General features: G+C 38.0%; 1 protein-coding gene across 2 annotated transcripts in view; it reads right to left on the reverse strand.

Moving 5' to 3' along the window:
• Positions 1-25,803, reverse strand: part of Fmn2 (formin 2) — a 180,398-nt gene that overhangs the window by 142,005 nt on the left and 12,590 nt on the right. For both annotated transcript variants that reach the window (XM_042674478.1, XM_042674477.1), the window contains exon 2: positions 4,420-4,586. In XM_042674478.1, the coding sequence (XP_042530412.1) occupies positions 4,420-4,586 (167 nt within the window). The remainder of the gene's footprint in view (positions 1-4,419; positions 4,587-25,803) is intronic.

Genomic DNA, 25,803 nt, shown 5'->3' on the forward strand with positions numbered 1-25,803 from the left:
ACATGATGATCTCATAGTGTGCCTTAAACACAGATAATTGAACTCATGTATAAAAACTTAATTGCTACCAGGTGCCAGGATTTAATCCTAGCTACTTAGATTTTTTTTTTTGGGGGGGGGGGGGGTCCAGTCATGGGGCCTGAACTCTGGGCTTGAGCGCTGTCCCTCAGCTCTTCAGCTCAAGGCTAGCACTCTACCACTTGAACCACAGCACCACTTCCAGCTTTTTGCTTATGTGGTGCTGAGGAATCGAACCCAGGGCCTCAGGCATACAAGGCAAGCGCTCTACCTCTGAGCCAACTTCCCAGCCCAATCCTAGCTACTTAGAAGGCTGAGATTTGAGGATGGAGATTCAACGCCAAATAGGTAGACATGCATGCAAGACTCTATCTTCAGTTAGCTTCCCAAACAGACTGAAGGGGTTGCTCAAGTGTAGAGTGTCAGCTGTGAACAAAAAGGCCAAGGAAGAGTGTGAGACACTGATTTCAAACCTTGGTATTGGTCCCTCACAGCCAAAAGAGAAAGAAAATAATAATAATAATAATAATAATACAAATGCAATAAAAAAAAAACTTGCACAGATTTGACTCAAGTGGTACAGTGCTAGCTAAGATTGAAAATCTGAGGAACAGCTTCAAAGACCCTTCCTGAGTTTAAGCCCCAGATACACACACCCACACACACACACACACACACACACACTCACACACAAACAAAAAATACTTGATTATTGATTAATATACAGCCAAGTCCTATAAACATTCACTGAAAAGTAGCAGAGCAATTCAGAGAGTAAAAAGTCACATGATAGTCTTCTTAAAAATCACAGAATTAACAAAACCGTTCTGTTAAATTTATAAGTCTTCTACTTCATACCAAACTATCTAACTATGAACAGGAGGAAGAGCATTCTTAAAAATTAATAATATATTATAATTTTCCCAAACCATCCAACAAGCATATGGTCTTCATTGAATGAAATCAATTTGAATAATATTACTACATATCCACGTCAGCTCTTTATGGAAAAAAAGTTACAACTAAAATTAAACTGAATTTTAATAAAGGCTCTTTGAGTGAAATAAGAATAGATAATTTCCTCTTGATATTTGCTGACTGCTCCTATCAATAATTTCACCTTATGAGAATGAGTCAACTAAGAATATCATTCTTAATTTTATATGGTAGAGATCTTTGAAAGAGAAGAGCAAGAAAGTATACCTAATTGTTTGTAGCAAATTAAATGCAACCCTTTTCCATTCCTCTCTTATTCTTAGGATTCCTGATGAAACAGATATCCTTATTAATCTTTGGTGAGGCATTATTGTCAAAAAAAAAAAGTACCCTTCATTCCTTCCTGCTAACTATCTATAAAGCATGCCCAATATTCACACACAGACAGTATTTGTCAACAGACAAACCCATGGAAATTCAGTCACTATTGAAAGGAGACCAAATAGTCATGAAAGAGTTACTTTCCCAATTTGCAGTAATTTCCCAAAGGCTTTTCTATTCTTTCAGTTTAGAAAGACATTGGATGGCAAGAAAACAAGTAGCATTTTAGCATAGTGAAAGGAAGCCTTCAGAGCACAAAAGGTGTTATGTCATGAGCTAGATAAGTAGAAAAGTGTTTAAGGCACAGATACAACCACAAAGCTCCAAGGAACTGGGATTTTATTATGTCAGAAAAAAACGTGTTAATTTGGAAAAAAAATAGACAATCATATGCAGATCATAGGGTTTCAATAAACAGCCTCTATCTCTGGAAAGTTTCATTTTGTAGTTAGGAACTGACCAATGAACTATCATGTGAATCATTTGAAATCACAATCAGGAATGAAAATGGTTACATTCCTTCATTTAAATAATACCAATCAAGCAGAAGTCTGGCTGGTTGGTAGATGCACAAAGCTCATATCTAAAATCCTAGCTACTAAACAGGCTGAAATCTGGAGGATTTTGGTGCAAAGACAGGCTGGGCAGAAAAGTCAAAGACTCCATCTCCAAAATAAACAGGAAAAAATATCAAGGCAAAAGTCATTGTGATAGAGCACCACCCAAACAAGCAAGCTGAGCAAGCACAGGTAGGTACTAAGTGCAAACTCCTGCATTAGCAAAAGAAAAAAAATAATCTTTTCTTCAATGAAATGTGTGAATGGAGAGGGATGAAGGGCATAGAAAATAAAGTTACAAAATCAAAGAGGTGGGAAGAGCGTCCATTGTGAGCTTATTATAACACAGAGATCTTGAAGGGCTTTTGACCTCAGGAGAATTGTTGGTTAGAAATGCTCTTAATAGCTCTTTTCTGGAAACCAGCAGAGAGACTAATTATAAGAAACTTCTCTTTAGGGACAAGTACATTCCTTTCCACACCTAGGTGGTACCCAACTCTTCACAGACTTCTGCTCTTTTACTTCCTCTAGATTTGGAAGAAAATCCTTAACTGTGTATCCAGTAAATATCTGATTTTGTTATTAAAATCCCAGTTAAGAGCATGGAAAAAGGCTTCTTAGGAGAGTAAGGTTTCTTTCATTTCTTCTTGATTTACATCAGTTTGGTGAACAGAGAACCAAGGAACATAGGAGAAAATGCAATGAGTTCCACTTGGGGAAAACAAATCTCTCATTTTAGGATATTAATGCATACAATATTAAGATATTGTGTGTGCCTATATGTGTGTATGTGTGCGCGCATGCTTACTTTTCACTCTTTTTATCATATTCACCTATCTCTATAATACAAATAAAGAATGATTTGATTTTTAAAGGAGAGAGATCAGGTCTGAGGTACAGCACACAGGCTGTATATGCACACACATACATACATACATTTGTACATACATACATTGTAAAAGAAGAAAGCTGTAGTCTATCCTACCCTCTTTATTCCAATTTCACATCTATCAAGTGGCAAGACTGTGTACTTCTGAACATTCAGGAGAAAAATAAAGTTAATTTATGAGCTTTTAATCAAACAGAAAATACTACCCATAGCAAATGTTTTCCTTTGTACTGCATTCATTATAACTGAACTTGCCAAAGTGATATATCTTTCAAAACACAGCTCTACAACACAGCATACCATAGACAACAGATTGTCTCTTCAAAAAGCTGGGGGGAAAATGTAAAATTACCCAGTTGTCTTCAAAAGAAAGAAGAATCCTCTGTACCTGTGATTAGCTGCTACATCACTTTAGAAATTGCATAAAGAAAAATAATTAAATTTAAAAAATCTTAAGAAGAAAGCTTTACATAATTACAAAATAACATGGAAATTCTTCTTTCAATTGGAAAGAGTCAAAAAAATCTCAAAATACTTCATTTGAAGATCCCAACTTGTAATGGATAATGAAGAGGAGGAAGAAAAGACAGTTGCAGATAGACATGACCATTTTCTACCATATTTTGACCTCAACCTCTATTTTTTCTCTCTTTTAAAATCCTTCATTATTGCACTCACTGAACCACAACATATAATGTTGAACAAGGCAAAGAAGATGTACAGACAGCAACAACGGGAACAATTGTAATTACTGCATCCAGATGGGAACCTATTGCTTTCAAATAGGTTGCTTTCAAATCCTAGTCTCTACACAATTGTACCAATCAGACCTTCAATCAACCTAGGACAGTCAAGAGAATTCTCACACTTAAGGAATTTTAAATACCTGCTCAGGAGAACCCATGTCACACTCATTCCACATACCTGAGAAAGATTAGCAATACTCTGTCTTGAAAATGATAATCCAGAATTCATTTTCAATTATGAACATGCTTTTTGAATTGCCATTCCAGAATTGTGGTGTCTTGGTGAAGGGAAGGAGGCAGACAAAGCTGTTTTCTTGTTCATGGAACAGAAAGAAATTGCCCTGAAATAGCATTCAAGTGCCTGTGGAAACCTGTGCCCTTTGGGAATAGTATTTTGCCCTTTGCAGCTGCTTCTCAAGGAATGCCTTTGACCAGCAAAGTCATAAGCATTGAACTTACAATCACTTTAAAGCCATGGCTCAGTGGGAAAGAACTTACCTATGGGTTTATAGGTTCAATTCCCCAGCATGGAAAAAAGGGGGAAAAAATAAAATGATAAAAAAGAAAGAAAAATAAAATGATAATTTTAAGAGCATACCTGATTAGAGCAGGCTTTAAAAGTATGGAGTGGACCATCTGTTAGGAAAAGGAGGTTTGGCAAATATACCTAATACCCTAGTCTAAAGGAAACTGTAGAAACAGACAAAGCTGAGCTATCGAATGTCCCAAGGGAGAAAAGCTTACATCACTTTTGTTTTTAAATTATAAGGTGACTGGGTGGACACACACTACAGCTGTTTTTTTCAACCATAATCCCCTTCACACACACACACACACACACACACACACACGCACACACACACACACACAAATGGCAGGTTCACCTACTTACATCAAAGGGAGCTGAACTTGACCCAGCGTTCTGATTACATGGTTCCCTGAAGCAGTCACTAAAAGGAAGTAGAAGACCCATGGCGATGATCCGCGAGCAAAATTTCTCTGCTTCTTCGGGAGGCCCGTTCTCCTGCTGGCTAAACAGCTTCTCCAACAGAGTTCGCCCTGTGGATGAAACACAGTCATTAGGAGTCACCTGGCTCAGAACTCTCCTGAGACAGAAGGGTAAACACTGCCAGTGAGCAACACAGTTTCCAAGGCTACTGACTCTTAGAAAGGAAGCTCTCAAAGGAAAACTGCAGTCCGGGGCTGTGGGCAAGGGCAGTGGAGGGGTGCTCTCCCTTACCACAAAATGTCTCCTCCCTCAGAAGACAGTGGTTTGTCTTACTGACAGTTCTTCCTTCATCAGTAAAAAAGGGAAGTCCTACTCTTTTAGATTTAATTGAGTCTTGTTTGTTTGTTTGTTTTCCATGTTCTCCAAGGAAGCAGACCACCATTTCAGCCTAGAAATGGCAATGATTGGCATTTAATAGCTCAGGGTGAACAATAGACAAGAACAAGGAATAAGGAGATAAGGCAAAGACACCAATCCATTAAAAAGGGAAAAGAGTCAGCATAAAAGGGTACGCCCAGATGAAGAAGAACTCAAAATGTTTTCAGATGCCTCTCAGAAATATAACATTAGGGGTTTATGTTTTAATTATTTCTCTAAAGACACGAGAAGATGGGAGGTGAGGTGTTCCATGAGAAGACACTAAGAACCCAAAAGGACATGAGTCCTCCGGTACAAGATTTTCAATCTGATTGGTGTCCTAGGACCACCTGGAGAGAAGAGAATTGCTGGAAACTTGGATGTCAGTTATTTTATTGGTCACCAATGGATTTTAATGAAAGCCAAAACTGACAGCCATAGATCAGTCCCTGATCTACATTTGACACCAACAGCTCTCTTTAACTCAGAAGTGTATATAGCTTGCTTTACATCCAAAAACAATACCAGAAGAAACAGAAAACTTCTGATGTCCCTTTCAGGGATATATGTGTTCTTAGTTCCTGCCCTCTTGCTCCTTGTACCTCTAATGAGTAGATTTATTATTTTTTAAGTCAAAATTTACTTATCCTGAAAAGTTTGTTAACTACTCTCATACCTTCTTGCAACCTTTAAAAGTTCCTTCATGAAATTAACTGTTTTATACAATTAGTAGGGCTTGATTTTACTTTCTTGGCAGTATCAGAGTTTGAACTTAGGGCCTCGATCCTGTTCAGCTTGCTCAGCTGGCAGACTACCACATGAATCATGTCTCCAGCTCTCTGGCTGATCATTTTAGAGATGAAGTCTTACTACAGTCTTTTCCACACAGGCTAACTTCAAACCTCAAGCCTCCTACATAACTAAGTTTACAGGCATGAGACACCAGGGCCCTGCTTAAAATCTTGTTGTTGTTGCTTTTTAGTATCTACTTTCCTTGCTTAAATCATAAACGTTCTGAGATAGCCATCATAGATCTTGCAAACCTGGCTACACAGAGAAAAAAATCATGGATAAATATTTGGGTAATATCTGGATGAATGAATCACTATGATTCTGTAAGATAGATTCATTCAGGTCATGGTCAAAACGTAACAAGGAAATTGTCTTTCTCTCTTTGGCTTCCTGGTACCCTTCTGCCCTTCTTTAATCCTCTAACATCCCCTCTTCTTTGCTGGCATAAATAAGGAGATTGCCTGAATAGTTAAGATATTAACTTCAAAATCCTCTGTGTTTACAGTCCACAGCATCCAGTGACCTGTGCATCGCCCACTCATTTCATTGGTTCAGTGGTAAACAGTATGTCATCAATAGCACGAAGCATTAATTTGCTGAAGATTAATGAGATTTATGTCTTTAATAAAGTCACTTTTTTTTCTCATCACTCATCTCTCTTCTTAATTGGCAAGTTCTAGGTCAACTAGCCAGACCTTAATTCTGGTGGTAGGAACTGGAAATGAAATCTCACAAAATGGAAGCAAAATATGGTTAGTGCAGGCAGACAGGGAGACATGATTTGGAGCAAGGAAACATCTAAGGCTACCAGATTCCATTCCCCTTTGAGGAGAATGACTAATAAAACCCCAAATGACCTGCACCCTGGACCAACCATCCTGATAATGGCCCTCTCCTCCTTATGGAGCTAACTGCCCAAATCACAGAGTGCTTTGAGGGTCTAAGGATCACCATCTCCTTCCTGGCAACCCTAAACCAAGGAAAGCAAAGGGGGTCAAATGCCCAGGAGACTAGCCTCACCTTCCTCAAAGTGTGCCTGGGCCATGACTGCAAGTTTTACAATGATTTGGGGAGGTGCCACGAAAGTGAGGGCCTTCATTTAACACCGCCTTGCAAACCCAATATCCATCCTAGAGAACAGTAAAACTCCAATAGCTTCTGTGAAGGTCCACATCAACCTTCATGAATGTACTTACTTCTAATGAGAAGCCTCTTTCTCTCAAAATAAAAGTCTTTCATTGTACCTCCTTGTTTCTGTTTATTCCTTTTCCACTGCTGGCATATTGTGCTAATGTTACAGTCTACTCAAAGAATGGAGTAACACCTAGAATACACCATCTACCAATAGCCTATCAAGCTATATCATCAAGTTCTGCTTCTTGTCTTTGAGGGCAACATCAAGTTGTTGTTGCACATTATTTCATGGTTAGGTTTTGCTTTAAAGCATCTCTTAAAACCTAACAGTCGAACCAAACACAGGTGGCTCATGCCCATAATCCTAGCTATTCAGGAGGCTGAGATTTTTTTTTTTTTGGTGCTGTCCAGGATGGACTAATCCACACGAGTCTTATCTCTAAATAACCAGCAAAAAGCTAGAAATGGAGGTGTAGCTGAAGTAGTAGAGTCAAGTATGAAAGGAAAAAGCTAAACGAGCAAATCCCAGAACCTGCACAAAGAAAACCGTAACAGGCAATCTTAGCTTGGAGCAATACAAAACTAGATTCTGACTTACAATTTCAATATAAGAAATACTTTTTTTTTTGCTGTTGTTACTTGCTTTGCTACTCTGGGAGTCTAAACCAGGGCCTTTTACCTCGCTAGGCAAGCATCCTCCCACAATTACATTCTAGGCTCTGAATCTCAAACATAAATGTGCAAGACAGTAAGAACGCTATTTTCAGGCCTCTTCCTATTTCTGTCTATAAAACAGAACTAATCACAAACACTGCCTTAGGTTCTGGAGTTTGGAGATTCAAGTTTGTTTATGCCTCATGAGAACTAGGAAACTACATCCCTCAATTCTCAAGTATCAATGATCATAGTATTATATCCGTTGTGCAGATGATATGAAAGGACTGGTAGCATCAAAAATTAACATATTATTATTCCTACAATGGAGATGCTGTGCAATGAAAAATGAGGAAAATGGGATCTTGTAAATGTGTGAATTCAACAAACCAAAAGTACATATGCACAACAAGCATGAAAGGATTATGAAACAATTTGGAAGAGCTGAGAGTAAAACTTACTGGAAGTAGAGTTTGATGATAAGAAAATATCCATAAGTCTTTCATCCAGGATTTCCCTACCATGACTCTACTGTCCTGAAGCACGTAATTCTATATGGTTGAGGTGGTTGTTCTGTGTTAGTCCCAGCAGCTTTGGTCACTACCACTAGACACGTAGTAAAACCACCCCATTAGAAGCTGCAACAGGCAAAAAAATGTCTGCAGCCATAGCCCCTGAGAAACTATAGGCTCCTCATTGAGAGCCCTCCTGAAACCTTTTTTTCAGTAATAGGTTTGAACTCAGGGCCTTGCATTTATTAGTCAGGCACTCTACCATTGAGCTATGCCTCCAGCCCTACCTAACCCCTTTCTAAGGAGAACTTAGCTGCTTCGTATGAACAGTAAGTCAGTTGCCCCTTGAAAATCTTTCTCTTGAAGCCCTCTCCCACCTATTTCAAATACCACCTATTCGCAGGAAAGATAATGATAGGTAACTTTCTTGATGCACACAAATACTTAGAGATGGCTTATCCTCCTTCAGAACCATTTGCTCCTTTGAAAACTCATATCTAGATAGCCTACTACATCTCCCTTTTCCCTCTTGCCATTCACTATTTCTATTCCTTCCCTAGCCCTACCGTTCACAGAACACAACACTTGTCAATTCCTGACTTATTGTCCCCCTCTGCACTTGCAGTTCTATCATCATCAGTGATTTTGACATCCGTGTAAAGAAAACACCAGTGCACAGATAAAGATTTTATCCGAAACCTTGACTCTTTGCCACCAACCAGCATTTTCTCTAGCCCTTCAGGTATGACTCATTCTCATTCACACCTTCAAGTTGATGAGCAGCAGGAACTCTGTCACCTCCCGTGGCTTCTTACCACCCTTTAGCCAAAAACAAACTTCTCTTCCTGCCCCTCCCACCTTTCACCTCTTTCATCCCTCCCTCTGCTTTCCCTCATTAGCCTTCCCCACTTCCTGGGACATTCTCTGCTCATTTTTCTCTCTGGCTTTTGCATCAGCACACTCTTCCCTAGATACTCAGTGACTCATACATTCCTTTGTTTTATTCAGACCTCAGCTCAACTGTCACTTCCACTGAGAAGAAATCCCAAGTGTCCTTCCAAATTAGCACTTCCTGTCACTTTATTTTCCCCTTTCATCCGCCTTCATTGTCTTCCCAGAGCTTAGTCCTTGAGTAAGGTAAACCTGTGGCCTGCCACCTCCTCGTAGGATGTAACCTCCATTTCAATTTTTGTTCAAGGAATATCTAGCAAAAACGAGATGGCCACTTTTTAAATCATCCATTGGTCAGTTTATGCACAAATGCCTAGATAAAATACCTCATCCCTGACCACTAATTTCTGTTCCTTAAGCTCATGCACTAAGGCTGCATCCATCATTTACCTTGAATCAAGCATCTTTAGCACTGTTGGCTTCAAACCAGTCACCACCACTACCCCACAATCCATCACTCCCAGTGTGCCTTCACTTCTTTCCTTTGCAGCTTAAATTCCACATTCTACTATAATAAAATCCTGAGAATCTTTAGTTCCTTCTTCCTCTTTCTCTCCATCATGCTGCCTTGCAAAGTCACAGCTTTTGTCCATCAAATCATCCACCTTACTTGCCTACAGATTTGATCTACTTAACATGGTAAAGACACACATTTCTTGTTTTCATAATAAGTCCTCAATTAAATGCAATACTATGAACTACATTCATAAACTGCTGTGCTGAATAGCAACTCCTTTGTAAAACTACTTAACGATAATAAAAATATTTTTATAAATACAGCACTGCTCAGTCTTCATACTGAAGTATATACTCTCTCTCTACTAAAATTTTACACATGTTCCTCTCTGCAAAAATGACTCTTTCCGGCTTGGAAAAAATTATATTAAGTGAAGTAAGCCAGGCCCAAAGAAACATAGGTCCCATGGTTTCCCTTATTTGCAATATCTAGTATAGGTATGAGTCAAGCGGAAAAAGTCAGAGAATGTGATGTTAGGAAAACGAAACCTCAAATATGTATTTTAATGTTTCTGTTTCTTTCATGCATGTGTTTCTAATGCATTTATAAGATTATTTCTTTGTTGCTTTGTATGTCCCTCCCCCACAGTGTAACCCCCGCTTTCACTACATTTGATGTCAGTATAACATGTGGAGGAGACGGGGACAAACAAGTCGTTTAAGGATTCAGGTGGACCTGTTGCAACAATGAGAAGTACAAAATGTCATGTCAAAACCAGCTTTACAATGTCGGTGGGGGCGGGGGGGAGGGAGGGTATGATTGGGTGGGGGGGGGAGGGGGGAGGCTGGGAAGGAGGTGAAGGGTAAACAAAGGAGGAGGCTGCAATGCTTGGTAAGAAATGTATGCATTATCCTGCCCATGTAATTGTAACCCCTCTGTACAGTATGTTCTCAAATAAAATAAAATTAAATTTAAAAAAAAAAAACTTGACTTAAGAAATGAACCCTCTTTATATTGCTCCTTGATAATAATAAATAATAACAATTGAAAGAACTTTAAAAAAAAATGACTCTTTCCAATGATGAAATGTTGTTCTCAATGAATTTATTAAGAAGACAATGATTTTCCATTTCTGTAATTACAGTGTATCTGTAATCCCAACACTTCAGACATTGAACTAATAAAACTATGAGTTTGAGACCATGGTGGGTTATAGAGAAAGTTTAAGAACAGATAGAAAGCCACTGTCTTAAGATAAACAAACAAAATTTGTTGAGTAAAAAGTAAGAATTGCACATATTTTGCTGCAAGTATGTGAAGACACTTGCACCCATGACCTTCCTTTTTCAGAAACGGGAAATACTTCCCCAAACAAACAAAAGCAAGCCCTTCTCTTGTATTCTAGATAGAATTCCTCACAATTTTGCTCAGAACCTCAATTATTTAACTAACTGCTAAACCACAAATACCTCTCATTTTTTAACATTCTCAGTATCACATAAACTTGCTTTATGAAAGAAATGTCTACATCATATCCTGTGACTCATACCTACAATCCTAGATATTCAGGAGGCAAAAATGAGGGTGATCAACACAGCTTCAAGGCCAACCAGGGCAAAAGAGATGGAAATGCTATCTCAACAATGAAGGCAACAATGATGCTACTTGCCTCTGTTTCCAGCTATGTGGGAAGGATAGATGGCAAAATCTAGATGAAAGGTAGGCTCTAGGCAGAAAGGAAGAACCTATCTAGAAAATAAATAAATAAATGAAACAGATTAGGGGCATGCCTCAAGTGGAAGAGTAACAGCCTAGTACGTTTAAGTTCAAACCCAGTATCACCAAAAATAAAAACTAAAAAGAGAGCTGGGTGCTGGTGATTCACGCCTGTAATCCTAGCTAATCAAGAGGCTGAGATCTGAGGATGGCAATTCAAAGCCAGCTGGAGCAGGAAAGGCCTTGAGATTCTTACCTCCAATTAACCCCAAGAAAACCGGAAGTAGCGTTGTGGCTCAAGTGGTACAGCATCAGCCTTGAGCTGAAGAGCTCAGGGACAGCGCCCAGGCCCAGAGGTCAAGCCCCAGGACTGACTCTTCCCCCTCTCCCCCCCAAAAAAATAAGAGGCTGAGGATGGCTTATTAGTACATGGGTAGCTAACCTATGTGAGTATTAGGGCTTAATCCCCAGAACCTAAACAAATACATAAATGCTGAAATAAATCAAATAATGATAAAATAAAATAATCCTAAACGTACAAAACTCCTGCCTCATTTTTTTTGTCTTCCCTTATATCAATACTAGATTTATTGATACTCACTGCCTTCACCCCCTCACTCCTGGCCTGGTCCATTCTAAGATGACTTCCATCCACATCTTGCAACCACAATTGTTAGTAGCTAAGATTGCCTGTATGGCTGTGACACATAACAGAAAAACAAATTTTTCCTTCTTTATTTGTATATATTAAATTGTGCATAGTAAGGGGCGTCGCGTAGGATGCTTCTATTCATGCATGTAATATTCTTTGATCATGTTCACCCCTCATTGTCCTTTCCTGTCCCTCTCTTCAAACTTTCTCTTTCCCCATCCCTTCTTAACTCACAGGATGACGCCTTTTACACATGACATCTGTCTTTGGTGATATTTATCTTTATGAAACTAGCTTCTCTCACCTAACATGATAATGCCCATGCACATTCCATCAAGTAACAGGATTTCATCCTTTGAAATAGTTAAGCGAAACTCCATTAAGAATATATACACCACATTTCGTTATCCATTCACCTTTCTCCATGGGGACATAAGTTGGCTCCAGGACTTGACTACGATGAACAGTGCTACAATAAATAGGTATAGAGGCATGTCAACTTTGATTATTGTGGGAAATACTGAGAAAATTCTTCCCTTTAAGAACTGATGAAACTCATGGGTTCAGAGGATTTAGTCCATGGTTCTCAATTCCTGTGATACTGGTGCCATGCTGAAGCCATACTTTACAGTGAAGGGAGCAGGTGGTAAGGCTACCACCTAATGATAGACAGAAAAGGGAGAGGCAGAAAGGCAGGGAGATGATAGCTGCAAAGAGTCACAGCCCCTGTCTTACCTCCTCCAGTTAAGCCTGGAGACCTAGCCAGAACACCCGAACCTGTGTGGGCATTATTTGAACCATACAGTGCAACCAACATTTCTGTCTTTCTCTTGCTTTCAAGTTCTTAATAAGAGTGAAACATTTCTCGCTTTACTCCTTGAAACACTTTCCTCTCATCCTCATGACTCTCCTTTCTACAATTTTCTCTCCCATTTCCTTTCTGGATTTTTCTTTTTCTCTACCAAACAGGTCCCTCCTTCCTGACTCATCTTGTGGCTGATTGTCTGATTTTATTCCATATTCTCTTCTATAATTCCACCAATGGAGAAACTTTCCTTACCTTGAAAGCTGGCAGGCTTTTTTGACCACTTCAACTAACAATGCATACAAAAGTGATGTCTTAACAGGATTGAATACTTGGGGCAGGTACAGAATCCTTTTAGGAAGACTGGAAAAGAAAATAATGATTCAAAGAACATCACATACCCAAAGCCTTCCTGTCTCTACCCGACCTCCCCCCAGGTCTGGTATCCCTCAGTGTAAATTTAAGATCCCTTAAAGCCAGAAGTAGAAACCATAGTAGGGATAGAGAATGTTTTAGGGGAAAATTTTTGCAATATATGTCGATGGTCTTTTTTTAAAACTTCATCCCCTTGGCTCAGGAATTCAACTTGGGGAAACATTCAAGATATAATTGAAGAGTGGTATTTCATAGAATGATTAAGAGTGAATGAGAAAAATGTGCATGAAGGCTTTATTCTGGAACAATAATAAGTGGATCCGTAATAGTAAAAAAATGGAAGAAAATAAAGTGTGTAACAATACAGTTTACAAAAAGATAGCTTTGTAGACATAACAGGTAAACTTTTTATATTCATTAAAATCATGATATTGAAAAAATAACATTAAATATATCAAAAAGAATAAAGAAAAGTAAAACCATTATCACTAGAGAAAGCAAAGCCCCAATCAGCATTAACAATAGAGAATTATTGGAAAATAAGGAACCATTCATTCAGACTTCCCAGTATGAGTAGTATTTTCAAATACTATAATGTGGATAAAGAAATGTTTCGGTACAGAAAAATGCCAACAAAAATTCTGGAAAAAATCCAATTAGAAAATCACCATTTCCTAATATCTAATAAAATAACTGGCTCACTTAGAAACCCATTAAAGAAAAGGGCCAATTGAAAATCTTGCAAAGGGAGAAGCAAGCTGTGATCCTCAACCCCAAAGATTATTCCCAGCTTCAGAGAAAATGAAAGAATCAGACAGGGTGAGCCTTCTGATGTGGGGATTATAAAATAAACAGCAGGGTCTGGGAAGTTGGCTCAGAGGTAGAGTGCTTGCCTCAGATGCATGAGGCCCTGGGTTCGGTTCCTCAGCACCACAGAAGCAGAACAAGGCAGAACAGAAGTGGCGCTGTAGCTCAAGTGGCAGAATGCTAGCCTTGAGCTGAAGAGCTGAGGGACAGCGCCCAGGCCCAGAGTTCAGGCTCCACAACCATCAAAATAAATAAATAAATAAAATAAACAGCAGTGCCTATCCTGCATAATAATGACCTTAATGCCTGAGGAAAATGTAGAGAGAATAAAGCATAAATCATGTATTAGATTGCACCTCACTTCCAGTTTTGGTTATCCCAGTTCTGAAAAGGACCTAGTTATCAGACTATATTAAGCCACTAATTCTATTTGCATTCAAATAAGAGCCTTATGGCACAGTTGTCTTTCAGTATGTATGGAGGGCTGGCTCCTGGATCCCTGCCATAGGCCATGTATACCAAATTCCAAGTCCAAACTCAGTCCTTTAAACAAATGGCACTTTATTTGCATATAACCTCTGCACATTCTCTTCAAAACCTTAAATCATATAATATCCAATACAATGTAAATGCTGCATCCTATGTATCATCCTCTTAGTTAGAGAAAATGACAAGAGAAGAAGTCTGCAATGACACTGATAAAGGATGATCCAAAATGTCAGACTGGAGGGCTTTACTGCACTTCATATGTGTATGTTTAAGTTTTTATAGAAAAATATCTTAAATCTTGCTATTTACAAGATGTAATGCCAGCCCTTGAAAAGCTGAGGTGAAAGCTTCTTGAACTTGAGGCCAGTTTTGTCTATACAGTGAGTTCTAGACAAGCCTAGCAGGAAAAAAAAGTAATACTATGAAAGTATATCTCTCTCTCTATATATGTAAGTATATATAAAGTAATAATAATTATTTTATAATTATAATGAGGACAAGAGGAGGTGGAAGAGGATAGGATGAAAGCATGTGTGTTTAATATGTACAAAGAGGCAGGATAAGTCAGGAAAAAGGAGGCCTGGGAAAAAGCAGCCAGGAATTGAAAGCAAATACTATAATACTGAATAGCTTGATTAAAAGCGTAGAAATACTACCTTTGTTCTAAGCCTTGCAATCTCTCATAAGCTGCAACATTTAGTAAAAAAGAAAACAGAACAGCCCCCTCCCTCTGACCTTGCCGGTATGCCCAGCTGACGAGCATGTTCTGGACTTAGCAAAGAAAAAAAAAAATCTAAAAAAGAGACTCATAGTCTCAAAAATTAACTTCTTAACATCTGCTAAAAATTATTTGTCTCAGGATAGCCACATGTCTTTATAGAAGTGTGACATCAGTGACCCATGTTTAACATGCTAATCATAAGGTCTCAGGGACCAATTGTTAAAAGTGCTTGAAAAAAAATGACAAAATGGGGGCTAGGAAGGTGGCTCAGTGGTAGAGCACTTGTCTTGCATGCCTGAGGCCCTGGGTTTGATTCCTCAGCACCACATAAGCAAAAAGAAAAAAGCCGGAAGTGGCACTGTGGCTCAAGTGGTAGAACGCTAGCCTTGAGCTGAAGAGCTGAGGGACAGTGTCAAGGCCCCACAAGTTCAGGCCCCACAACCGGACCCCCCCCATAAAAAAAGACAAAATGTGCTAGATTATTTTAAAGAAAAAGATGGAGAAACACTCAAGGTGAATTTCCGAGAAACTCCAACCTATTTTTCATTTCATCATAAATACTTAGGGGGTTAAAACACTCATTGTACCCTTCCCATGTCTAGGCGCTGCACTCTTATCTTCACTTTGTATTACCAATAACCTTTCTTGATCTCTACCTGATGGGGCCTCTAATTCTTTGTTATAACAACATCACAAACTTGGTACCCAAGGGTCAAACAGAGACCTCTTCTATTTTGAAGACCTCCTCCTTGGAACATTGCCAATCTCTGATCTGGATACACAAAATTTGGGTTCAATACCCAGTACTACTAAAAGAAAAAAAAATAAGAAGAAAAGATTTATTGAGCCAAGTTCACTGGCTCCCTCTTATAACCCTAACTACTTGGGAGTCTGAGATTAAAAAGATCAAGGTTCCAAGGCCAACTCAAGCAAAAAGTGTGAAAGACCCGGACTCAACAGAAAAAGCTGGATGCAATATCACTTGCTTGTCACTCTAGCTAATAGGAAAATCTACATAAATAGGAGGATAACAGTTCAGTCTAACCTGAGCAAAAAGCAAGATAATATCTCAAAAATAACCAAGGCAGGGGCTGGGAAGGTGGCTCAGGGATAGAGTGCTTGCCTTGCATACATGAGGCCCTGGGTTCGATTCCTCAGCACCACATAAGCAGAAAAAGCCCGAAGTGGTGCTTTGGCTCAAGTGGTAGAGCACTAGCCTTGAGCTGAAGAGTTGAGGGACAGCACCCAGGCCCAGAGTTCAAGCCCCAGGACTGACCAAAAAATAATAAAAATAATAACCAAAGCAAAGCAAGGTAACAGTGGCTCATAGCTATAATCCTAGCTACTCAGGAGGCTGAGACCTAGAGGGTCACAATTCAAAGATAGCCTGGGCACTTCCAGAACACTTCCAGAACAAAACCAGCAAAACACAAGGCTGGTGGTGTGATTCAAGTGGTAGGGCCCCAGTTTAACAAGCAAATAAACTGAGCACACATGAGTGTCTTAGTTCAACCCAGTATAGCCAACTAAGTAAATCAACAGGTTAGATAAAGATGGGAATCGAAGTTAGGGAGAAAGTAAAGAGAACTATTTATCATCACAACAAATGAAGCAATCTTCCTGTGTAATAATTGTTAACACTTACACTAGAACCTTACTGGGCCTGTGACCAGTGACAGTCTAAAAAAATAGAAAAAATGTTTTGCCCACAGCATTTCATATGTTGTTCAGGCTGGTTTCTGGTTTTGATGTCATGCTCTACATAGTCCTTACACTTCAACTTCCTTAAGTGTTGGGGAATATGGAAATGTGCTACAACAACAACTTTATACAACAAGAAAGGCATTTCTACCATTATCACCATCTTTGTGAAGTGTAGAGATCAAGGATTTTTGTGGGTTTTGTTTTTTAGTTTGTTTTGGTTCAGAGCATTAAGCCAAGGGCCTCAGGAATGCCAAGCATATACTCTACCATTGAGCCACACACGAAATCCCTGCAGAACAAAAATAAATGACTGAGCAATGGGAAAATTCCAGAAGATGTCTGGGGTCATAACATTGGGAAGTGGCAAATAGCAAACTGGACATCTACTCAGTTTGTCTCATTTTTATTCTAGAGACCTTCCACTTCTGAGTCAGCCAGCAACTCTGGGCAAAGCTTCTGGCCAATATTCTGCACTAATGCATAAAAGAAACAGACCATGTGGTCTGCACCCTGCAGAGACTTAACAACCTACTTACAATGGCCATAGCCCAAGAAGGAACATTTTAAAAGCACTGTGTAGATCACACTTCCTTAATTAAACATCTTTAGTGCAATTGGGGGATAAGGAAGTAATAAGATATATAGAGAGAGGGAGAAACAATGAAGTCCTTGGGTATCTACCATAAATCAGAGGAATGTCCTAGTCCCACTGGAAGAGACAATTATGAGAATATTCTGTCTGTTGTTGGCTAGTAATGACACAGGAAGCCACACAAGAGCATAACTTGTAGAAGAGATGGGCATTACTGGTGATGACATAGATCCGGGGAGTCTCTGGCTCTTTCACTATTTGCAAGTTCTCCTGGAGACAATAAGAGAACATTAACTGGTTTGATGGTTGTTTGGTTTTTCTACTAGCTGTCATGATGCATAAATTTTTCTGTTTTTTTTTTTCTTTTTTCTTTTTTTTGCTACCCAGACGTCTCTCTAGGTAGTCTCTCCAGCCCAGGTTGGACTGAAACTCTGATTCTTCTCAGCCTCATGTCTACAGTAATAGTGTCACAGGTGTGTAACACTACACCCGGTCTCATATAACTTTTCTGTTTTTATTGATCCCAAAGACAAATTACTTTCCATCATTATTAGAATCAAATTACTCAGTGACATTCCACTACTTTTTGTTTCTTTAAGTTTGAAGGAGTTCATGTATTCTAGGCAAGCAATTCATGACTGAACTATATGAAAATATTTTTGAACTCAAAATTTTAAAGCTAAAAGATTAAAAATCATTTATATCAAGCCCCTAAATTCACCATAAAGACATCAAGGCCCAAATATTAGAACAAGTTTATACATGGGGTGTGGGGGAAGGGTATATATTTTGTATTACTATTCAGTTTCAGTGTGAATTTTGTACTAATACTCACTTTTCTTTGGGGGACAGTTTTGTTATGTAGTCTAGTATATAGTATGACCTCAAATTCACAACTATCCCACCTCTTTTCCTGAGAACTGGGATTAGATCATGGTGCTAGCATTCCCCCCCACTTTTTTTTTTTGAGATTGTGGGGTCTGAACTCTGGGCCTGGGCACTGTCCTTCAGCTCGTCAGCTCAAGGCTAGTGCTCTACCACTTGAGCTACAGTGCCACTTCTGTTTTTTTCTGCTTATGTAGTGCTGAGGAATCAAATGCAGGGCCTCATGCATTCAAGACAAGCACTCTACCACGGAGCCACCTTCCTAGTCCCTAGCATTCACTTTTATGTATATATGTGTGCCCATACTGGGGCAAGAATTCAGGACCAGGTCACTGTCCCTTAGCTTTTTCACTGGAGGCTGGCATTCTGCTACTTGAGCTGCTTTAGGCTTTATGGTGGTTGACTGGAGGTGGTGATTAGAGGTGGTTGTCTGAGCTAACTTTGAACTATGATCATCAGCTTTCAGCCCCCTCCATAGCTAGGACTACAGACATGAGCCCCTGGTGCATGGCTTTATTCACTTTTAATATTCTGATGTTTTTCTTTTGGTCATTTTTTAAATTTAAGATAATTTTTTACTTTTTTTTGTTTACTTGTTTGCTTTTTTGTTTTTTTGTAGGATGTGGGTTTAGAACTCAGGGCCCTAGGCTTTGTTTCTGAGCTTTTTTTGCTCAAGGCTAGTGCTCTAGCACTTCCAGCCATGATATCACCATCTTGCCCAGGAGGAATTTGGATTTCAATACTAAAATCTCAGCCTCCTGAGTTGCTAGGATTACAAGCCTGAGCCATCAGAGCCCAGAGGGATAAGTGTTACCCATGATGACCTTTAATTCATGACTTCCTGACTCTCTTCCAAGTGCTAATATTACATTATACCTATATCCTTAAATCATATCTACCTCTTTAATTATCTCTTTTAAGCTTATAAAGTCTAGAAATATCATTGTTATGTTTTCTTTTTGTGTTCTTATCAATGATTGAAGACAAAGTGCTATATTTTGAAGCCTTCAATGTTTCTCTGTCTTCAAAGCCACTACACTTATACAAAATCATAACTTAAACATTTCTCATCATGTGAAATTTTTTTCTCATTTTATAGTTCAGCTAAGTCTAATAAACATCCTTTGAAATCCTATATCACCTATCAAGTGAAATAATGTAATAAAATTAAATTCTTGACAATAAATTCCATAAACAATGACAGTAATTGCTTAAGTTTATAGTGAATATAGATGTTATGTATTATATATTTTACATATGGATGGCTTTTGCTGGCTAAATTAGGAAACAAACATAGATAAGGAGGATTAAATAGAAACTACCATGGATAGTTTCAGAGCCAAATGCTGTTTGAAGTTCTATTGTAAGAAAAAAAAAAATGTGTGTACACACACACACACACACACACACACACACACACATTATTGTCACAAGAAAGAAAAATAAGAAATCCAGTAGCCAGATGATCCATCATTGTTTAAATAGGGATACAGGTGGACCCATTGCAACAATGAGATGTAATGTCCAAAAATGAATTTTACAACTTTGGTATGGGGGGAGGGGAGAAGATGGGAAGGGATGATAGGGGGTAAACAAAGAAGGAGGCAACAATGCCTGATAAGAAATGTACTCATTAGGTCCAGGCCGAAATTTTCTTAATAGAGACCCAGAAACACAACAAATCGAAGAAAGATTGGACAAATGGGATTGCATGAAGTTGCAGAACTTTTGCATGGCAAAGGACATAGCTAGCAAGATCAATAGAAAGCCCACGGATTGGGAGAAGATATTTACTAGCCATACAACAGACAAGGGTTTCATATCTAAAATATACCTGGAACTCAAAAAATTAAATCCCCCAACAACAAATCCTCAAAGAAACAACTGCCCAATAAATAAGTGAGCTAAAGACTTAAAGAGAAACTTCTCTGAAGAGGAAAGAAGGATGGCCAATTGACATATAAAGAAATGCTCAACCTCTCTAGCCATAAAAGAAATACAAATCAAAACAACATTGAGATACCACCTCATCCCAGTTAGAATGGCTATAATCAAGAACTCTAATAACAACAGATGCTGGAGGGGATGGGGACAGAAGGGAACCCTACTTCATTGTTGATGGGAATGTAAACTTGTTCAACCACTTTGGAAAGTAGTATGCAGGTTCCTCAAAAGACTCCACATACAGCTCCCCTATGACCCAGCAATCTCACTTTTGGGCATTTACCCAAATGATCACAAACAAGACCATACTAAAGCTACCACCACAACTATGTTTATTGCAGCATTATTTACCATAGCTAAGATATGGAACCAATTCAGATGCCCCTCAGTAGATGAATGGACCAAGAAAATGTGGTATATATACACAGTGGAATTCTATGCCTCCATCAGAAAGAATGATATTGCCCCATTTGTAGAAAATAGAAAGATTTGGAAAAAATTATATTAAGTGAAGTAAGCCAGGCCCAAAGAAACATAGGTCCCATGGTTTCCCTTATTTGCAATAACTAGTATAAGTTTGAGACAAGAAGAAAAGGTCAGGTAAGTTGATGTTAGGCAAAATGAACCCCAAGATAAGTATTCAAATGTTTTTTCTTTCTTGTGATTGTTTCTAACATATTTATAAGATGATTTCTTTGTTGCTTTGTATGTCCCTCCCCCAAAGTATAACCCCTGCTTTCATTGTACTTGATGTTGGTATAATTTGTGGAGGGGAATGGCAAAAACAAACCTTTTAAATAGGGATACCGGTGGACCCATTGCAACAATGAGATGTACAAGTCCTTATGTCGAAAAATGAACTTTACAACTTTGGGGATGGGTGGGGGGAAATGGGAAGGGATGGTAAGGGGAAACAAAGGAAGAGGCAACAATGCTTGATAAGAAATGTACACTTTACCCTGCCCATGTAATTGGACCCCTCTGTATGGTATTTTCACAATAAAAATTTTTTAAAAAAAGAAATGTACACATTACCTTGCTTGTGTAATTGTAACCCCTCTGTATGGTATTTTCACAATTTAAAAAATATTCCCATAAAAGAGAGAGACAGAGAGACACAGAGAGACACAGAGAGATCAGTGAACCCCATGTTCACACCTGTGCAGTACGCGACTCGGGATCCAGAAAGGATCTGAGGTGAAGGAGGAGGAAACCATGTTTCCTGGAAGTAATCAGCGCACACAGCCTATGTGCACCAGGTGGGATGTAGTTTTCTCTTGCAGTTGGATTCCATCCTGTTGGAGTCCTCAGCTGTCAGTACCTAAAATGTCTTCAAAAGTGTTCTGAAGAAATGGAGTACGCTCTGCAGTAAACTGAGACACACAATTGATGTGCATAAGTTACTTGACTGAGGATATTGCAAGGGAAAGTAAAAAAAAGGCCTGGGCTCAAATAATCCAACTTTGTCAGCCTCCCCCCAAGTAGCTAGGACTGTAATGGAAAGACCATAGCTGCCATTTTACTTCACAGACTCTGTTAGTTGGAAGAAACATTAGTGGTCAACAAATTCAGGTATTCCTAGGCTAACAGTGACCTTCATCCTCTGTCCTCCTATCCTCTGAAAACTCTCCCCTCCAGACTTCTCATTCCAAGATTTGGCATTTTATGAGGACAGTCTCCCTTAGGTTGAGTGCAAGAATGCATATTGCTAAAAAACCAGATTATCCATCTTGAGCACATACAACTTTCTACCTTGCATAGAAACCTCAGATTTCAAATTTGTTCATAGTTAATAGGCAGCCACTGAAAAATTTGTGATTGATTAGATAAAGAAAGGAGTGAGGAATCTTGGATAGCTTGCAAAACTTCCACATTTCTGTCTTAAGAATCCAGATAAAAGAGTGCACCAGATGGTATTATTATACATCAAAAGTAAAACAATGCATAAGAGAATAGGTTACAATTGGAGGAAGGATAAATAAAGGTTGGAACTATTCCCATATGGACATAATTTTTGTTGTTGTTGAGTCGGGGTTTTGCTATGTAGGCCAGGCTTTCTTAGAACTCACAATCCTCCTTTCTCCACCTCCTCAAATACTGGGATGCCAGGCTTGCATCAATATTTTTAGACTATAAAATTTGTATGCGGTATCCACAAGAGGCATGTGGTAGAAGTATGAATTTGTACTTATCAACAAACATGGACACAGATCCCCAGGTTGGACATTAGTTGGAACAAAACCATAGTCATATTTTTACAAGGCCTCACAAGAAGGTTCTTTTTTGGAGGGAGGGAGGTGTTGTTTTGTTTGATTTTTGTTATTGTTGTTGTCATTTTTTAGGGCAAGGTTAAGGGAGAGTAGTTCAGTGACAGTGTGCTTACTTAGCAGGCTAGAAGCTCAGGATTGGCTATGAAAGATGAGGCAAACGGGAAAAATACACATAAGTAATAGACATGTAGGGATAGCTGCTTTTAGGATTAAATGATATTTCTGAAATATTTTAATCATCAGAAATTCATATTTTCATTCATCAGAGTTCATCACTAGAAATTCATCATCAATAAGCTACTAAATTAATATTAATAATGATTCTGGATTTTAGAGTTGTAGCTCCCCCAAACAGCATAAAACAACTACAAAAAAAAAACAGACCAACAACTATCATATACAATGGCCAAAAGCCACAACTCCCAAAGAATCTATACAGTGCACAGCATTCTTTGTTTTATAATTATGTGTTAATTGCTGTAATATAAAAGTTAAAATGGTTGTCTTGAAACTTACGTACCATACACATGACTGAATAAATTTTAGGTTTTAAAAACAGTCAAAAACGAAATCATTTAATATAGCTCTAAAACAGAAAAATATTTCTTGACCCCAATAATAATCAACTAGAAATAATAAAAATGTAAAATAACATTATAGGTAGTAATAAAACAAAATAATACCCAGAAATTAGCTCAACATGGAAAACACAAAACCACTGTACACCAAAGGCAGAAGTCTAGTAAAAGAACATGGAAGATGATCTGAATAAATGAAGAAATCCTCCATAGTCTTGGATAGTATACTACTAATGTGACCACCATCCTAAAAATCCAACCAAATGCCATGAAGAGTTTGTTCAAAGCAGTTCATAAAATGTTTCTACATTTCCATGGAAGATTTCATATAAGACATATACTAAGAGAATAAGTGAACTTTGAAAAATAAGAACACGTCTTAGGGAGTAGTAATTTAAAGCATGAGAACCATGTCATACGGTAGTAAATAAAACTAGAAAAAGACCAGGAAGAAAAGCACAGAAACCTAGAAATAAATAATCTACATGTAGGAATCATGTAAAAATTGTACAAAAATTCACCACGTAAAAGACTATTTGCAAGATACTATTGAAAAAAACTTTCTATAAAGAGAAAAATAAAACTATATGTCTACATTATATCACGCACTGAAGAGTACTCTAAAACAAATGTCAGAGTGAAATCTATTATTTTATACAATTAATATGCACAAAATTAAAAGGGAAGGGGAGAGAAAAAGAGAAAATTATAACTTGACAAAGATTCTAAAAGAGAAGATAAAGAAGTGCCAGGTTCTATAATCACACTGTGCCTCCATGTGCTCTTTATATTGTGTATGCATTTATCTGAATTAGGGAAGGGAAGAGGAACAACAAAATGGTGAGACAAAGGACAAAGTGTGAACCAATGCAACAGTGATACTCACAAAACAATATGTAGGAATCAACTGTATAATGGAGTGGGTAACAATGTTCAACAAGAAATGTATTCACATTTTTACCTGTGTTAATTGTAACCCCTCAGTACATGACCTTGACACCAAAATTAAGTTGTTTTTTTTTTTTTTAAAAAAAAGCCTAGCTGTGGGATGCTAACTCTGACGCCAGTTCCAAAATCGTGCTGTCCTGCTATTTGCCACACCAGCTTCCTGGGTACATCAAACCCAACCCTTGACCTCTGCAAAGTTAACGTTGGGATCCTAAACCCTCTTGTAACACTTCCCATGAAAAGTTAAGACTTTCTTGGTTATGCTTGCAAGTTGAAACAGTAAGTTAGTCTTAGGTCTGATGAAGGTCTTCCAAACCTGGCACAAAATCCTCAAATCCAAACACATCTGCTAGTAAAAAGACCCGAGAAATGTTGTTTATAAAGATTCCCAACCTCTAACATTAGGAAGATGGCTAGAAGGAGGGTTTGTATAATCTTTGGTAATCTAGGATATACTAGGAGCCCTGGTGAATAACAAGAAAAAAAACAAGTAATCCTATGAATAATGTAAAAGGAAATGATGGAGCAATTCATAGAAGAGTCAATTACAATGGCTAAAAATGCTCAAAGGTTTTCTCAAAGGTATTAGTCATCAGATCAATGCATCATACTAAAACAATAAGTGACAACTTTTACTCATTAGACTAGTTGACATTGGATCATAGGAATGTGCTGGTATGTAAGGAACATAGTCTGGGACAACATTCTGAAAATTAATTTGACAGTACCGAGACAAATTAATGAACTTTTATCATATGACCAATCTCCTGAATATACACATTAGGGAACTTCTCACATACAGTATATTCTTTCTAGAAATATTTACTAGTCTCTGTGCTGGCTGTAGAAGTAAGAGTATATAGATAACGATTACTGTATGAATGTTTAAATGAAATCCAGAGAATGCACCCATAGATGTAAAGCACATTCAGTAAAAGGTGAATAGTGCCTCCTGCTGCCACACAATCCAGGCAAGCTAAATTCATGCTATTGGAATACTATATAGCAGTAAGAAACTAGATAGAGATTTTTCATGAAAAGTTTCTCCAAAGCCAGGGGGAAAAAAGGAAAGAAGGAAGAAAGGAAGGAAGGAAGGAAGGAAGAAAGGAAGGAGAAAAGAGAGAAGAGAAAGATATATAGTTCAGAGTACTTATATAAACCAAATGCACACAGAAATACTACATACTTTACCAAAATGCAATTAACTTCAAGGACTCTAGACTCACAAATGCAGTTCTATATATCCACCAAAAAATGTCAGAATGGAAAATTAAAATGCAGGAAATATAACAAGAACAAATGAAGAGTTTTATATGGAGTGGTGATGGGAATTTATCATGAAATAAGGAGGGGAATTAACTGGATGTTTTTTCCCATGAAAGTAGTCAACTACACATAAAATTACCAAAGAGAAAATGAGAAATATAGCATTTAGAACAGAACAAGGAAGAGTACAGATTGAAAAGTGTTATTGACATATATTAAACTATAGATAATATTTATTATATATGCCATATTTATGCATATAGCAAGCAATATAATACAATTACTTGCATACTATTAAGGTAATCTTAAAGCTAGTTCCCTATGTAGAAAGTCAACTGAACTTAATATGTAAACAAACTGCAACCTAATGTGAGTATAGTCTTGTAACAAAGTATTAGCCAATCATAGCCAATCACATACAGTGCACTGCTAAACAAAAACAAAATGAAACAAAACAATGAAACAAAACAAAACATCCCAAATAAGGCAATCACAGAGCTATAACCAATAAGGCCATTCTGTATTCTACTGCCATTTCTGGCTTTCATATCTTATTCAGCTCTCTGAAATGCTTTCATCTTACTTTTCTGCTTTGTTTGTGAATTGCTTTATCTTCCCAATTCTGTTAAATTTGTCTACTTTTTCTTTTTAAAAATAT

The sequence above is a fragment of the Dipodomys spectabilis genome, unplaced genomic scaffold (genome assembly GCF_019054845.1).
Source record: "Dipodomys spectabilis isolate Male_0828 unplaced genomic scaffold, ASM1905484v1 ptg000019l, whole genome shotgun sequence".
Classification (NCBI taxonomy): domain Eukaryota; kingdom Metazoa; phylum Chordata; class Mammalia; order Rodentia; family Heteromyidae; genus Dipodomys; species Dipodomys spectabilis.